Genomic DNA, 17,028 nt, shown 5'->3' on the forward strand with positions numbered 1-17,028 from the left:
CAATATTAGTTAGAAGTATATCTTTAATCTCTTAGCAAAAAGTATAATCTTAGTCAACAATAATTTTTTTTCTTCCCAAACAGGTATTTTAATCATTTTTACCCAATGATATATGTTTTTTATGATGACAAATTTGACTAAAGTGTATTTCAAAAATAAATTCCTATTATGTTTTGCATCAAATAGAAATTCCTATTAAAAAAAATCAATGAAAATCTACCAGTCCAAATTCCAACCGGACCACCGGTCCAATTTTAGACTGCTTTTACTTTACCGGCCACTGGTCAAGAGTACGTTAATACAACGTTTGTTACTGTCTTCACATTTGGACCAAAAAGTCAAAAATTTGATCTTCGAATTCTCAGCTTCGATACTCTTTTGTTTGTTTTCATTCAGATCCCAATTTTTAGGGCTCCAAGGTCCTTTGATTGCTTCGACTGGAATCTCAATTTTTATCTGAATTCCCCTAATTCTTCAAGCTGGATAGGCACCGAAGGGATCGCCATGAAAATGGCGGCTACGATGATTCCTACCATAACCACCGACCCCATCATAGAGGTCCACCTCGTCCCCAAGATTCACGCTTCGAAGAAGATGATGATGAATTTAGCCGACGCCGTCGTCGACGTGGAAGCAGCCCTAGCAATTATCGAATTGGAACTGGGGGCGGAGGTCGACGCTGGGAAGGTGACAGCCCTACGGATTTTGATGGTCCCGGAGATGGAGGTTTCCGGCAGATGAATGGTCCTTCAGATAGAGTAGATTTTAAGCCCATGGGTCCTCGCCATGGCGGAAATTTTCGGCCTATGGGTTTTGCCTTCGATGGTGGGTTTCATCCCATGGGTCCTAACGGTGGCGTAGGAGGAGAAGGGAAGCGGTCAATAGCTGGAGCTGGCGTTGGCAGAGGAGGATTCCGGTCTAGCGGGACTGTAAAGTTTCCGCCTTCAGAGAGTCCAGAGGGAAGGAGATTTATTCGTAAAGCAATGGAGTCTGATTATTCTGTCAGACCGACTACACCACCGGTTCAACAACATATTTCGGGTCAGAAAAGAGGGTATCCTATCTCAGAGCATGGCAACTTTCCTGGAACTGGTAAGCATGAGTTCACTCTTCTTTCTTCTATCTATCTTTATTCTTGTAGTCTTTTAATGTTCCCGAGGATCTCTTGTTTTTGTGGGAATCAATGATTAGAGTATTGTATAGGTAATATAGTTGTCATGTTAATTGATTGTTGAAGGTTGTTTATGTGAACTTTCGATTTTCACTTGTATGCGACAATCATAACTATTTCCCTATGTATTATTTCGATTTGCAGATGATTCTGATTGTAGCAGTGTAGTCAAGCTTTTTGTTGGCTCTGTACCAAGGACAGCTATAGAAGAAGAAGTGAGTTAATCTGGGATATCTATTTAATTTGTTATCTATATATGCACATTGCTATGATGTTACCTTTTCTAATATCTATCTTTTGGTTTTTAAAATTCTAGGTCCGTCCTTTTTTCGAACAACATGGAAATGTTCTGGAGGTTGCTCTGATCAAGGACAAGAGAACAGGACAGCAGCAAGGTATGTTACTCTCAATTTTACTAGGAAATAGTTGTGATCTATACTTTTTTAAATTTCAGGTCTCCCTCAAAAGACTGATGGGAAGCAACCCCAGTCTCATCAATGGCCTCCATTTGTTTGCAACATTTTCGGGCTTATTGCTTATGCTTACGAGCATCTATCTGTGTTCGATTCTGTCACAGAAGAAGGCTACCTGTGTAGTTTGTTAAGAAAGGGTTTATATACTGACCTTGGGCAATTAGTTTGTGATCTTTCTGTCTATTCTAGAACTTAAGGTGTGTTTGAAAAGTGTAGTAGAATTTATTATTGAGGGTGTTTTAAAGTTGGAGATAATGTACAAAAAAATGAAACGATGTTTTGCTGTTGCCTTTATAGTGGGTATTGGTTAAAAGAATATCGGTAACTTCATCTCCTATTGAATGGCATATTTCTTTAATCTCCATTTAGATGGATTAAAATGTTGTGCATGGTCTTGACAGGATGAATGTATTTTTAGGCTGGTAGTTCAAAAGATGGTTTGTCTTCACAGGATGAATGTATTTATTCTGTTGAATGTTTGGCGTCTTCATTTTTTTAAATCCATTTTTGGATGTGCTGTCAGCTGTCTATTGGTTGATGATAGAGTTCCTTTTACCTTGTTGGATGCTTGATGCCAGAATGAATGTTTTTTCTCCTTTTCCTCTGTTGATGGCCTGAGAAACGATAATGACTGTCTCTCTTTTCCCTCTCTCTGAATGGCCGCAAATGTCATTATTTCTGTATGTTCTTCCCTCTCTATTTTTTTGGACGGTTTGTGATGTGATATACCACATCTCGTCATAGATGAATGAATTGTTGGGTAGCTCTATGTTTCTGTATGGTGACCCTGGAACTGCTGGTCTTTTATTTATGTGAAGAGATGTTTGATGATAGATTTTTTTGTATGCTCCCTTTTCGCCAACCAAGCCTTTGTGCTTGCAACTCTTCTTTTCATATTGAATTTCCTCTTGTACAATTTCATATAGTTCTGTCTTTATTTATCACTGTGAAGAATTACTAGATAATGAACGTGTTGAATGGCGTGATTGTATGTGTTGCATAGTTATTTATTAGTTCTTAACTTTCCAAGAAGTTATTGTATCTCTAAATGCTACACATTTGTGATGGCATAACAAGGGCATTTGATTCTGGTGACATAAATTATTTTATCTCAGTTTGAATGTAGTAGACTCCATACATCTCTTTCTTCAATCCTGTGAAAAGTTAGGGGGTGTGAACACATAGAAGGAAATTGATAGTTTAGATTTCTTAGAATAATTTCTGATGTTAGCGCAAAAGCTTGGCTTTCACTTGCTCTCCCTTGATCGAGCAGCATATGGCAGGAGTCTAATTATGTAGTACATGATGCATCCGTATTCTTTTCTGAATATGCAATTATTTGCAGTGAACGCCGTTAAGTTGTGATTATCTTGCCCATAACTGTAGTTTATTTTTTGAAGTCTTCAAATGCTTGGTGTATGGTGACGAAAATGTGATATTTGTTCTGGTTTTAGTTGTCTGTGTTACTATCAATGGTTGTGATTCTTACACGGTAATCCTTTACCTTGGAGTTTGGACATGTAGTCATATTTTTTGTAGGTATAAACTTATTTTTCTAGTTTTTTTCCAATGTATGGGTCTTGTTTGCAAATAATCAGCCACCGTTTGTCTGAAAGGCCCTCTTGTATATATGTTATCTGCCGATACTGATTGTGTTATTTTAAACATATTTTATTGCCAAATGCACCATTAAATGATATTAATTTATTCTCTCCAACAATCTTACCAATGATCTAAGTGGACGCTGTCAGAGCATGTTTTATGAATTTGCTACGGAACTTATGTGCTTTGAACAGTGCCAGTTATTTCTTCAAGATTGCGGTTGTGTAGCTTGTACATTTTAATGCAAATTTTTACTAGTACCTCTTGATGTTGATATGGGGAAAAGTTGAACCTTCAAACAGACGGCTTATGTATCAGTATTAAATGCAGGCTGCTGTTTTGTAAAGTATGCAACTTCTAAAGATGCCGATAGAGCCATTAGAGCACTGCACAATCAGATCACTCTTCCGGGGGTAATTACAAATGAGGCTTTCTCCTCTTACCAAGAACAGAAAATATATAGGCTGTTTCACATTTTTGTAATTTCTTGATTTTCAGGGAACTGGTCCTGTTCAAGTTCGATATGCTGATGGGGAGAGAGAACGCATAGGTAATCAACCTCGGCATGTATTTTATTGATGTGGATGTCATTGTCTGGTGTTCATAACGATAACCATACACTGTATAGTTTCAGCTTACAAGAATTGAGATTATGTGGAAGATGCTATGAATTTCTAGGATGTGGATTTTTGTTTTTTCTTTCTTGGCCTCATTCTCCAGTCTCAGCTGATTTAGTTATCTTCTTCTGAAGGTGCACTAGAGTTTAAGCTTTTCGTTGGTTCACTAAACAAGCAAGCCACTGAAAAAGAAGTTGAGGAGGTATGTCTCATATTCCTACCTTTTGAAGTTGGTGTACTTATGGCAGATTAACAGAACATGGAGGAGTTCAAAATTTCGATATAATAGTGTCCTTTGTTGCAATGCTGATAATTCTGAATGGTTTATGATAGTTTTATTAGTCTCATCACAGGGTAAGTGGCTGGAATAATGGTGTCAATAATGCAACCACTTACCCTTTTTACTTACTGAGATTCTCTTCTCAAACTGTTTAACTGTCAGGATTATTTTGTCACTAAATAAATTTATAAAGATGTGATTTTTCCTGTACCTTTCCGATGAACCGTTTGATTGTTATTGCTCTAACAGATCTTCTTACAATTTGGTCGCGTGGAAGATGTCTATCTCATGCGTGACGAATATAGACAGAGTCGTGGTATGTCTTGTAACTGCTACTAGATTCTATAAAAAAAAAATTATGCACGATGGTGTTAAGATGGTCATACTGTTTTTCACTCATGTAGGATGTGGGTTTGTTAAATATTCAAGTAAAGAGACAGCAATGGCAGCTATTGATGGTCTCAATGGAACTTATACCATGAGAGTAAGCTTTGAATCACATAAGTATCTAAATTTTTTCTCGTTATAACCCTTTGGACCTGTTTGGTTTACTGGTCTCTATCCTTCCCCAGGGTTGTAATCAGCCACTGATTGTTCGGTTTGCTGATCCTAAGAGGCCTAAACCTGGCGAGTCAAGGTATTACCTTGAAGACTAAATTTTGATTTACCATGATGCTCTCTTATCAGGAAAATTGTAGCATACCTTCTTTATTAGTTCTATCTGAGTTACAATCTATACATATCCACAAGTAATTTCTATTTCCAGGGACATGGCACCGCCTGTTGGACTTGGTTCAGGGCCTCGTTTTCAAGCTTCAGGACCCAGGTAATTGGGGGGAAAAGAGATCATGATTATGCTCATAAGTAATTATATGTTTTGACTTACCATGGTCTCCTCATCTCTATTTGTTAGGCCTACCTCTGACCTTGGTGACCTTAGTAAGGATGGCCACACAAATCCTTGGCGTCCGCCGAATCCACCAAACATAGGCCCTCCAAGTAACACTAGGATTCGTGGCATTGGAAGTGACTTTTCCCCCAGACCAGGTCAAGCATCGCTGGCTTCAAATCAGGTGAGAACAGCTTGGTGAACATATATATCATCTTAAATCTACAGACTCATACAAGTAACCGCAAATAATTTGCGTGTATTGTGCAAGACAAATAAAAAAAGAAAGTACTTTATTTACTGCACACATATGAGCATATGATTTGTGAATAGAAGCATGAAATTCCGACCTTCCAGCTTTTCATATAATTCAACATGATATGTGCTACTGTCAAATGATATGGCCTTGGTTTGCAGTTTGTCAGTTACTGAGGCAATTTTTTATTTTTAGTAATTTGGCCTTCTGATGTGAGCTTTGTTATATGCGACATTCTATAATGTTAGGGTGGTCCATTGGGTAGTTATGGTGTTCCTCCCCTTAATCCTCTTCCTGTCTCTGGAGTTTCATCTTCTGCCTCATTGCAACAGGTAATTTAGCTATATTTTTCCAGTTAAGCAAATCTGAAAATGTTGTGATGGTTAATTTGGAGTTTCAACTGTTTCTATTCTATAGCAAAAACGGGCAGCTGGCCAGCAAATATCACCATTACAAAAACCTCTTCACAGTCCACAGGATTTCTCCCTCCGTCCACAAATTAATTTCCCTGGGGCCCAGGCCTCCTTGCAGAATCCTTATGGCTATAGCAGCCAGACGCCTACCTCTCAGCTGCCGCCACAGCAAAATGTCACTCATGCAACTGCTCCTCAAACTCCATTGAACATTAATCTACGGCCAACACCTGTGTCTTCTGCAACTGATCCATTTCCCCCTCGTTCCCAGCAGCAACCACTACAAAAGATGCAACATCCTCCTTCTGAGCTAGCTCAGCTCTTGTCACAGCAAACTCAGAGTCTACAAGCAACATTGCAATCATCTCAGCAAGCAATTTCTCAGCTGCAGCAGCAGGTGCAGTCCATGCAGCAACCAAACCAAAATTTACCACTCTCACAGAATGGCCAAGCTGGTAAACAGCAGGTACGTATATAATTCTCAGTTGCGTCTGCTCTGCCGGGTTCTTTAGCAACTGTTGTTTTTCTTTAATTTACAATTATTTCCTGATAGACATCTCAGTTCCTATACTTTTTGTGTATTAGTATCCCCCCTTTTCTAATGTTCCTCTCTGCTGCTTCTTTATCAGTGGGGTGGATCTACAATTCCTACAGTTCTTAGCACCACAGGTTCGACAGCAGTTACCAATGTGCAAACAGCTGCGCCTGCAGTAAGTCAGAGCGTATTTATTGTCAAATGTAACTGGACCGAGCATACTTCGCCTGATGGATTTAAATATTATTACAATGGTGTAACGGGTGAAAGCAAGGTGAGAAACGTGGTTCCTCTGTAATTATATTTCCTTGTGAGTTTCAGGAGTATTTTTTTGTTTCTTGTGCTATTTATAATCCTTAGACAGGTAATATATGTATATCTTATATTTGAAGTTCGTCAATATTTGCCATAACATGTGTATAATTGACTTTTTCAGTGGGAAAAACCTGAGGAAATGGTAGTGTTCGAACGAGAGCAACATGAACAGAAACAGCATCAACAGAAGCCAACTATACAGCAGCCCCAGACCCAATTACAGCCGATGCAGCAACAAACACAACCAGTTCATCAACAATATCAGGGCCAGCAATTACAGCAGCCGTTTCATTCTTCACTGGTTGGTTTCGTTGGTTTCGTTTTTTATTCTGGTTTGGTTACATTCAAATAGTAATCTCACATGGTGTCTACTTGCCTACTTACTCTTTTCCATATGGTGTTGCAGTATCCAACCCCAGGGGCCAGCCATATTGCTCAGGTATTTATCTCTGAACTACTGAACCTGATTATTTATTTTACATTTGGAGTGCTAATCTGGTGGTTGAAGGAGATTGACCACCTCATGTAAAATTCAATAAGCCATAGATTTGCCAACGTGTTGAAATACAGATAATAATCTCTAACGTGAATGTCTGTTTTCTATTTCAAAATGCCAGTATCCATCATTGCCAGTTGGTCAAAATAGTCAGGTACATATCTGAATCTGTGAACTTATTTCAGTATTTCAAATTGAACTGGTTGATTCTCAGTTACGACATGAACTTTATCTGATGCATTATTTTGTAACGTTTTAGAAAGAAGAAAACCTTATGCATATGTCTCAAAAAGAAACATAATTGATATGACTTCCTTGGTTGGATATGGTAATTGGTAAGGTGGAGCTTATGTTCTAACTTGTTTGGATTGTCTAGGAATATGGTCGGACACATATACCCATGGGAGCTGCTTCAGTGAATGATCTGTCAAGAACTCAACAGGTGGTTATGGTTTTTTCTTCCTTTGGTTTTTAGATGTTCTTTTTTGTTGAAACCTTCTTCATATTCTCTTACATTCATATCTCTGTTTCCAGAGCCGTCAATCTCCCCAAGAAGTCATGTGGAAAAATAAAGCTTGAGGTTCGTATCTTCTGTTTCTCTCCTCTCTCTTGTTTCCATTTTTTTTCCATACCGAAACTCAATCCACCGGTATGATGTTTTCCTAGTTTGAAGTTGCATCTATTTCTCTGTATGGATTGATACTGTGCAGGTGTATGAAACGAGCAGCTAAAATATCTCAGGAACAACTACTAACTAGATAGAAACTCATGGAACTAACCAGTCAAGCAGAGGAAAAGCAGCAATGGCAGTGGTCTTCGTATCTGTTCTTTTTTTTTATTAATTTAACCCCTTCAGGTATAATAGATAGGTGATTCGACGACCATCTGCATTCTATTTTTCTCTAATCAGATCTCTTATTTTTCATTTCAAGAGTTACCAAACAAATGGTCTGTTGTAACATAGCTAGCGCAAGTTATGTCTCATGTTGTGTTAGTAATAGTAACTTAGCTGGGTAAACCAAACTTTGATCCTGTGAGGAGTCTTATATAGTTATATAAATATAAGTATGTACATTTATTAACTGATGAAAGCCCTGTTCGAGAGTTCTAACTTGATTGTTCATCCATGTGTTTGTTCATTGCATATATATTTCGTAAGACCAGAGTCCTATGTAGTCTTCGTTAATTTTTATATAGATGTCAATAAGTCTGGACTAGGAATATATATGGTTCCTTCCAATTATTTTTAGTTAATCATTCTACAATTCCTCCTAATCTCGCTATTACTACCACCAGTTATCCCTCCCATTTTTACCATAGCAGTCTTAAAATCCTCAAAGAAAACCGACTGATCCGCTGCGTAAGTTTCAACAATTGCCCTCGTTCCTGGGTCCTGAACTGCCAAAGCTTGGTCTGATGGAAGCAATCCCTCCCCTGAGAGGAGGTTAACATAGTACTGGTTGTCAAATGTTGATGGCGTCACCAAGTCAAGCTGAGTGATAGCTACAGAGCGGTCCACAGTTGAGCACAGCTGCTGTAGTGACTCGAGGAAGTCAAGGTTATCTCCATGGTTAGCCGGTTCTCCAGTTTGTAGCGGCAGCAATCGAGCTGTAAAGGAAGTGCAACGTGCCTTTCCCAATGTATGTCCACCTGATTTGCATCATGGTTAAGTTTCATTATCTTGTGTTTCTTCCAAAACGGTTAGTCTAGGTTATAAAGAAAAAGAAGAATGTATACCAGAAAGAGCAACCATGTCGGTTTGCGAAAGACCGAGCTTTTGGAAATTAGAGATGAGAGTTGGTACAGTTGAGTTTGGTGAGGGCAATCCAGTTGTTGCTGCCTGTTTGCTCGCTGTTCTACTATCTTTTCTTCCTACTTCCACCTCCCAGCTTGGTCCGCCCGACTTCAAGAACCCAATTTATAAGTAATTAACCAAAAACGTTTTAAATGGAGTTCATTGATTAGTAAGGCTGAAAATATGTACCACAACAACTGAATCTCTAGCGGCCATGGCAAGAATGTCTGCGCATGAGACGGTCTCTGGACATACTGATTCAAGATCAGACTTTATCGAATCGATCACTTCGAATCCTCGGAGAGAATTTAGATTAGGAGGCGCGGTTTTTTCACCAACTAGCCCTTCCGTGTCATCCAACAACACCGAAGCATCACATCCCTGCAATGCATGATGTAAGTCAAAAATACACACTCACACTAGAATTCATACTTTCCTGGTTCAGTGGTATGTAAAATACCATTAAAAAGAAATTAAGATGAGATAGAGACTTGCATTGACAAAACAGTCGTGGAAATGAAGACGGAGAAGAGAAGCAGCCATTCTTGGATCCTGTGAGACGGCTGTTTCGACCCACGAGTAGACGATAGACTCTGCTTCCGGGCAGCTGTTACGGTACAAACCGAAATCAAGAACCAAACCAAACCCTATACCAAAACTGGAACCGGTTTCTCCACTTCCGTCTTCGCAAGTCTCGCTGAAGTTGGTTGGATTAGCCTCCGAGAATGAGAGAAGTGGCATAACAGAGGAAAGCACAAGGAACATGTTGATCAAGAGCTTCTTCATATTGTCGTTATATGATCTCTCCACTATCTTCTAGCTAAGTTCTTAACATTCAATGGAGTTGGTACTATTTTTAAAAAAGCTAGTGTATATGTGTCCATATTTATAGAAACAACCCAACTATACACATATTCATAATTCATAACACGTACATATTGTTATGTACAGTGTATGTATGTATGTGTGACTGCATGACTGCATGTGCACTTCAACAACCCAATTACATATTATGTACTCGTCAAATTTGTTCATATATACGTCAATTAATGCATACAAAAAATAAATGCAACATTGAGATGTTATGGTAATAAAAATTGATATAGGACTACGAATTTGCATAATATATACAATCTAATCTATGCATGATCAGTATGTAGTATAACTCAATAAAAACCTTGAATTATGTTTCTTTTGTTGTTGTTGTTTTCATGCAATAGACATAAGTCATCATTTGAGATAAAATTGAAATCAAATTTGCAAAAGGTGGCTCTCTTTTATTCTTTCATTTATTTTTTTCGTCTTTTGTATGTTATAACTTTATTAAAAATTACAAATAAATAAATAAAGGAACAAAAAAGTTGTAAACTGTAATATAATGAATGAAAAGGAGAACACAAATAAACCATGTTGCTGCTACAAGCTAAACAGATAGAGAGAGAGATGTGTCGGTGTCCACTGTAGAGTCAAGAGTAGTTAAAAACTTTAAAAGAGAGACCAATTCAATAGTTGGAATCTAAATGAGGTAATGATGAGTTTAATTATGCATATTTTATTTCATTTTCTATTGGAATAGTAATTATATGGACGAAATAATTACAGAATGATGATATAAGGTGCATGGGGATATCTCATATGCATGTGGTTGTTCATGTCAGAATTAAAAAAAAAAAAAAAAAGTACATTACACTTCAATGAAGAAAGGGTCAAATTTATTTCGTCTTGTCCTCTTCGTATTTCTCTTTTTGTTTACCCCCGGCTACGATTTCATAAAATCCATATGTAAAATCAAAATCGTAGTTAATCGTCTATGGGCCGGTCCATGGGCTTTTAACCAAATGCTGCGTAAATGCTCGAGAAAGTTTATGAAATTACATCTGATTGCCACTACACAGTCGTCTTTTACTAGAAGACCTTGACCTCTCTCTCTCTCTCTCTTGTCCGAGTGAACGAAAGATCCCGCCAAAGACACTGAGCTGAGAGGTGTTAGAAATCAAGAAGCGTTCAAAAACTCTTCATCTAAAGAAAGGTTCTGCGAAGATGAGTACTATGAAGTTTTGTCGCGAATGGTAAAATACACGAATCTGTTCTCTTTTTTTTTTTGGTAAAGTAAAAACGAATCTGTTCAGCTTCCTTTTATACTACTAATCTTCTCAAATCATCATATCTTTGTTCAATCTTGAATTTTGTATTGCACCCAGTTCGTATAAGTCCATACATTTCTGAAAATTCATCGAAAGTTTTAGTTTTTGGTGGTTTTGCTAAAGTTAGTCAAATTCGATTAAAGTTCCAATTTTGTTCTTCTCTATTTTGATTTTGTTTATTGGAATATGCAGTAATAACATTCTATATCCGAAGGAAGACAAGGAGCAGTCGATTCTACTCTACGCTTGTCGTAACTGTGATCATCAGGTAAGAACTTGGGTTTAATATGCCTTCTTTGATTAAATTAGGGTTCCATAGTGTTTTATGATCCAATGTGGTGTTGAATCGTCTTGAAACAAAGCCGGGGATGAAACTTATAGACTTTGAAGTTGTTCACTTGTGGAGATTTATTTTAAGCTTTTGATCAAACTGATGTTTACTCTTTGTAATGTCTTATTCAGTTAAGAGTATAATGTAAGAATTTAACGAGTTTAGATCCACAATCCAGCTTATTTTCCTTTTCTTTTAGATCATGAACCTGATTGGTCAAGATGATGCTTCTCAGTGGTAGTGTTCCTTGTGAACTTCTGAACAAATGCAAACTCGAAAAGCGTTTAGACGACTTGTTATGCAACTTATTACTGTTTTTAAAGGTGTTTTGAGTTTCAACAATGGCTAAGCTTTTCTTGTTATGCAACTTCTTAACTACGTCTTGAGTCTTTTGTGTTCCGTTTGTTGATACAAATCATTAAGCCTTTGTTAGCTTCTGAGAACCAAGAGATCACATATGAATCTGTGAAGCTTAAGACCGGACTTGCTAACTGAATTAGTTATCAACATACTGTTAGCTTAGCTAGGTTACTGTCCTGTACTCCTGTTGCTACGAAATTTACAAGATCTTGAAGTTTATTTTCTTTCTGAGCATTTGGTTTTGCAGGAAGCAGCGGATAACAACTGTGTTTACAGAAACGAGGTTCATCACTCTGTAAGTGAACAGACTCAGATCCTATCCGACGTCGCTTCCGACCCTACTCTTCCACGTACCAAGGCCGTGCGTTGTGCCAAGTGTCAACACGGTGAAGCTGTCTTCTTCCAGGTAAATCATTATCTTAAAGCCTAATCATTAAACCCTCATCAAGAAAACATAACTTCATTCTCTGATATAACTCAAAAATCAAAGATATATCTTTCTTTAACTTTAATATGGTCATGCTACTTCTTCACTCCATATCTGGCGGTTCAGTTTTTATATAGCTTGTGTGTATCATTGAATTTGCAGGCCACGGCTAGAGGGGAGGAAGGAATGACTCTGTTTTTCGTATGCTGCAACCCGAACTGTAGTCATCGCTGGAGAGAATAAACCTATCGAAGATTACATTTTTGGTCAAATGCAACGTGTTATTGAGCTCCTCTTTAAGAGGTTCATACATTGAATTTGGAGTTTTATGTGTACAAATATGATCACTGTTGGGAATGTTCTCGGGTTATTGAACTTTCAGGGTCTTTTATGATCATTTCGATTTTTAATTGGCACTAATTATAAATTCATTGGTATCTGGGGGACTGATTCAAAAATTCGTCGTTATCCATGGATACGTGGAAACTTGAAATCGTCAGATTAGTCTAAGCCGCCGGCTGCTCTAACTTTGCAATAACGTGTGATATTATATACTTAAGATTCACATATCTAATCTTCCACATAAAATTATTACTATAATGTTGTGTTTACTTAATCAATATTGTTAATCTAAGGATTATTTAATTTGAAGTGTTATGTTCAAGATTAATGATGTTATATACTACCCGATTTTGATGATTAGGGCTGCTTTCAAATATAATATCCACAATTTGAAGTAGTAACATTATCATAGTTTGAAGTTTCTCTTTCTTTTTTTTTTTTGTAATCATATATGAGGTAGCTAAATAGCCAACTTGTTCCACCACAAAGTCAAATAATCCGTAATTTAACTCATGAGTGGAATTATACTAGATTCAATGACACTGATTAGGACCTTATCCTTTTGTTGGCCAGCGAGTAGGAGATGCTATACATTTCACTAGTTAGACGTTGTTTACACGTAAAAACAAAATATCATCAAATGTTATATTTTTGTGGGTGAAGTTGTTTTACGAAGTAGATATGTCTTGTTAGTAATCAATTATAGCCAAATAAATTAAAACAGAACACTTATAGTTATGTTGATTTTGTCAATGTTTAGAAAACATAAGCAATGTCTTAATTTCTCTGAGTTAGAAAAATATATTTCTCTACCCAATTGCATAGATTGATAAATTGACCATATATTTGCACTCAAACTAACGCTATGTACTCAATTACTTGACTTGACTAATGAATAATACAATTTGGTTTAATAAACAAATATACTTGTCACTCAATTTTTTAATATATATATACTATAACACAACCTATACGCATCCATCTAAATAGATTAAAAAAAGTTACGTACGTACCGAAGTTAATTAGTATATAAAGAACAAATCCAATTAGACAAAATGCTAAAACACGACAACACTAAATCTAAAACTGTTCAAGATGTCACAAATAACCCCATTACTTCTCCTTGTTGCTCTCTTCACATCCATCTTCAATCCGACAAGTATCCTTCTTTAATCCTACATGATTCTCTTAGATATATATTCTCATTTTAACTTATAGATTGTAAACTAAGTTATGTTTTTATGATGATTACAGGTGGAGAACCAGTAGGTGTATGCTATGGAATGATGGGGAACAACCTTCCTTCACATTCAGACACAATCGCTCTCTTCAGAGAAAAAAACATACGACGTGTTAGACTCTACGACCCAAACCAAGCCGCTTTAAACGCTCTCAAAAACTCCGGCATCGAAGTCATCGTCGGCGTTCCAAACTCCGATCTCCGTTCACTCACTAACCCTTCTTCCGCTAGGTCTTGGCTCCAAAACAACGTCCTTAACTATTACCCCGCCGTTAGCTTCAAGTACATCTCCGTCGGTAACGAGGTCTCTCCCGGGAACGGTGGAGATCTTGTGCTCCCTGCCATGCGTAACGTTTACGATGCTCTAAGAGGTGCTAATCTTCAAGATCGTATTAAAGTGTCTACGGCCATTGATATGACCTTGATTGGTAACTCTTTCCCTCCTTCCTCCGGAGAGTTTCGTGGTGACGTTAGGTGGTATACTGATCCCATCATCGGGTAAATATATTCACTTAACTCTTTAATAAATAATTTTCTTATAGTTTTTTTTTTATTTGATAAATATTGATTTCTAATAGTTACTTTTCTAAGTTTCTTAATCATTTTCCTCTTACGTAGGTTTCTAACGAGTACAAACTCAGCGTTACTTGCCAACATCTATCCTTACTTCAGCTACGTAGGCAATCCACGAGACATATCTCTATCTTACGCTCTCTTCACTTCACCTTCCGTCGTCGTATGGGACGGCTCTCGCGGCTACCAAAACCTCTTTGACGCTTTGCTTGACGTAGTTTACTCCGCTGTAGAGCGATCAGGCGGCGGATCTATTCCCGTGGTTGTTTCCGAGAGCGGATGGCCTTCGAACGGAGGAAACGCGGCGAGTTTCGACAACGCTCGTGCGTATTACACGAATCTTGCGGCCCGAGTGAGAGAGAACAGAGGAACGCCGAAGAGACCAGGAAGAGGAGTGGAGACGTATTTGTTCGCTATGTTTGATGAGAATCAGAAGAGTCCTGAGATTGAGAAGAACTTTGGTTTGTTTTTCCCTAATAAACAGCCGAAGTTTCCTATCACGTTCTCCGCCGTGAGAGCTGGTACGGCGGTTGAGTAATGAATATTATTATATGTAAGCTCATCTGAGATTTATATCAATGTTTGGGAGAGATAATCCCATATTCCCATACATAATAATTCCAAATAAGAAATAAAGTTACATAATCATACGTTTGAACAAATGTCTATTTTTAAAATAAGACCTTCCGTATATAAATCATTTAGCCATTTCTTACGTGAGTTGCCAACATATGATCGTCAATTCTGAAAAAATAATTTTGTATCACGTACGGAATTCAATTTGTCAATATTTTTTTTTTTACTCAATGAACAATAGCTTGATTTGAAATATTAAATTGAATACCAAAAACTATTTTTAGGTGATACAAATGTTCAACACCATCGGTCTCATCATGATGTTTTTTTATGTACAAAATATCATTTGGGATCATTGGCAATTTGAGTATATATATATTTTTATTAATCCACTCTAGTGTCACCACTATCATTAGTCAAGTCAAGTAATTTAGAGATCACCACTATCTATATTTAGAGATCACTTGATAATGTAGGAGATCAAAATATTAAAATTATCATTTTTTATTACAATTCTAAAATATGTTTTTACATAATATATTTAGTCTATAGTTTTATTTTGTTAAATTTTTGTTGTAATTTAGTCAAGATAGTCGTATTTCTCAACTTTATTCATTTTCATATAGTTTTTTCAGACAATATGCTAAATCGAACTCTTAAAAAAAAAATTCTATAACCTTTTAGAAAATTCTTACAGAAAAACCATATGGTTTGTTTTTGTAATAAACAAGTAATTAAATCTCAAAATATGATTAGAAATAATAAATAAAAAGATGAAAATAAATCTCTGACTAATTAATTTTGGGATTCCTTCAAAATATCTTATATGACTATATTTTTCAAAAATATCTATAAAATTTGAATAAAAAAATATATAGTCAATTGCATAATTGATGTTCATTTATCATGATTACTTTTTTTTGGTCGAATTTATCATGATTACTTTTAATTTCTCCTATTTGAGTTTTTTTGTTTGTTAATAAAAATTTATCAAATGCTCAGATGTTAGATTTTATTAAAATTTGTTTGATGGGCTTAATTAGTGTTTCTGGATTAAGGCCCGTTAAATACGTGAAAAACGAGTATTCGTAGATGACGTGACAATTTAAAACTGAGAGCGCCAATCAACGGTTGTCACGTAATAGATTTTGAAGGACGATGACGTGGTGAACCATGTGAGAGGCTAATAAAGAGTCCTTAATTGGATTTGGGTAGGTAAGTTATTTTTGTTAACATAAATGAATACTGAATACTTACGGGTTCAATTTGTTGTATTGCTTTTAATAAGGTTAAAATTTTATCCAAACATTTGTTGTTTTTCTATTGTATATCGTTATAATATAATTTATTTTAAGGATTTAAATGTGTGGTTAACCGAACGTTTAATCGTACGGTTAACTGACAGTTTATTACAATTACGGTTAATTAACGGTTAGTATTTTTTTAACCGTAACTAATTTGCTTGTACGGTTGATGTTTATATTTTTTAACCGTTTTATCCGGTTACGATTGATAAACGATCCGGTTACGATTAAAAATACGGTTAAGGTTAGCTTTTGGTCATGCCTAAGGAGAAGAACTAACACGTTACATGTATAATTAATAGTTTTTAGTTTTTACTCTAATATTTAATCTGCTTCAAGAGGGATTGACTCGCAGTCCGGAGAAGAACTAACACGTTTGCTTTAGTGCATGCTTCTAGAATATTCCACATCTTTCTTACTGTGAATACTTAGACTAACCTCTATAAATTAATAATATTAGGACCATAAAAATTTATTAATCTATAAAAAATTAATTTATCGATAATTATTAATTTATAGAGATTTTTCCTAATTTGGAAAGATTTTTCAAAAGAATATTTAAAAAATAAGATTTAATCATGATAATTAGTATTTTATATAATTAATTACAAAAAAAAAAAATTATTATTTTATCTTGAAAGAGAATGCTAACATTTTTTTATAGTAAAATATTAGAAATAAACTCTAACAAAAAGTAATGTGCCTATATATAAATATATTTTGAAAATTTAACCTAATTATTAATTTATAATATTGATGAGACCATATATTTATAAAAGATTTACAAAAAATTCTCATTTTATTTTTTTATCGAAATGTGTCTAAAATTACAATGGTCCCAACTTGGAACCGGGACCGGAGAAATTTATTAATTTATCGAGATTATTAA

At 36.1% G+C, this 17,028-nt stretch overlaps 4 protein-coding genes across 4 annotated transcripts; 3 read left to right on the forward strand and 1 right to left on the reverse strand.

The window, feature by feature from the left end:
• The first annotated feature begins 337 nt into the window (after positions 1-337).
• LOC17880439 (flowering time control protein FCA) lies at positions 338-8,129 on the forward strand. The gene is made up of 20 exons (XM_006283133.2): positions 338-1,092; positions 1,316-1,386; positions 1,488-1,566; positions 3,577-3,659; positions 3,745-3,796; positions 3,998-4,065; positions 4,393-4,459; positions 4,548-4,627; positions 4,716-4,780; positions 4,910-4,969; positions 5,057-5,216; positions 5,537-5,620; positions 5,706-6,167; positions 6,331-6,510; positions 6,673-6,852; positions 6,958-6,990; positions 7,169-7,201; positions 7,424-7,489; positions 7,582-7,627; positions 7,758-8,129. Exons 1-19 carry the CDS (start codon positions 738-740, stop codon positions 7,624-7,626), a joined length of 2,223 nt encoding a protein of 740 aa, XP_006283195.1. The 5' UTR covers positions 338-737; the 3' UTR covers position 7,627; positions 7,758-8,129.
• Positions 8,130-8,237: 108 nt separating this feature from the next.
• LOC17879841 (peroxidase 40) lies at positions 8,238-9,641 on the reverse strand. Its single transcript, XM_006285717.2, has 4 exons — positions 9,338-9,641; positions 9,032-9,223; positions 8,785-8,950; positions 8,238-8,697 (listed from the first exon to the last, which is right to left on the reverse strand). The coding sequence occupies exons 1-4, from the start codon at positions 9,626-9,628 to the stop codon at positions 8,294-8,296; spliced, it is 1,053 nt and encodes a 350-aa protein (XP_006285779.1). The 5' UTR covers positions 9,629-9,641; the 3' UTR covers positions 8,238-8,293.
• A 1,122-nt stretch (positions 9,642-10,763) lies between these two features.
• LOC17877877 (DNA-directed RNA polymerases II, IV and V subunit 9B) lies at positions 10,764-12,520 on the forward strand. Its single transcript, XM_006284727.2, has 4 exons — positions 10,764-10,911; positions 11,179-11,254; positions 11,925-12,083; positions 12,267-12,520. Exons 1-4 carry the CDS (start codon positions 10,883-10,885, stop codon positions 12,345-12,347), a joined length of 345 nt encoding a protein of 114 aa, XP_006284789.1. The 5' UTR covers positions 10,764-10,882; the 3' UTR covers positions 12,348-12,520.
• Positions 12,521-13,516: 996 nt separating this feature from the next.
• LOC17878524 (probable glucan endo-1,3-beta-glucosidase At4g16260) lies at positions 13,517-14,921 on the forward strand. The gene is made up of 3 exons (XM_006283980.2): positions 13,517-13,605; positions 13,701-14,184; positions 14,305-14,921. Exons 1-3 carry the CDS (start codon positions 13,542-13,544, stop codon positions 14,795-14,797), a joined length of 1,041 nt encoding a protein of 346 aa, XP_006284042.1. The 5' UTR covers positions 13,517-13,541; the 3' UTR covers positions 14,798-14,921.
• Positions 14,922-17,028: the final 2,107 nt, after the last annotated feature.

Source organism: Capsella rubella, unplaced genomic scaffold (assembly GCF_000375325.1).
Source record: "Capsella rubella cultivar Monte Gargano unplaced genomic scaffold, Caprub1_0 scaffold_7, whole genome shotgun sequence".
NCBI classification, from domain to species: Eukaryota; Viridiplantae; Streptophyta; class Magnoliopsida; order Brassicales; family Brassicaceae; genus Capsella; species Capsella rubella.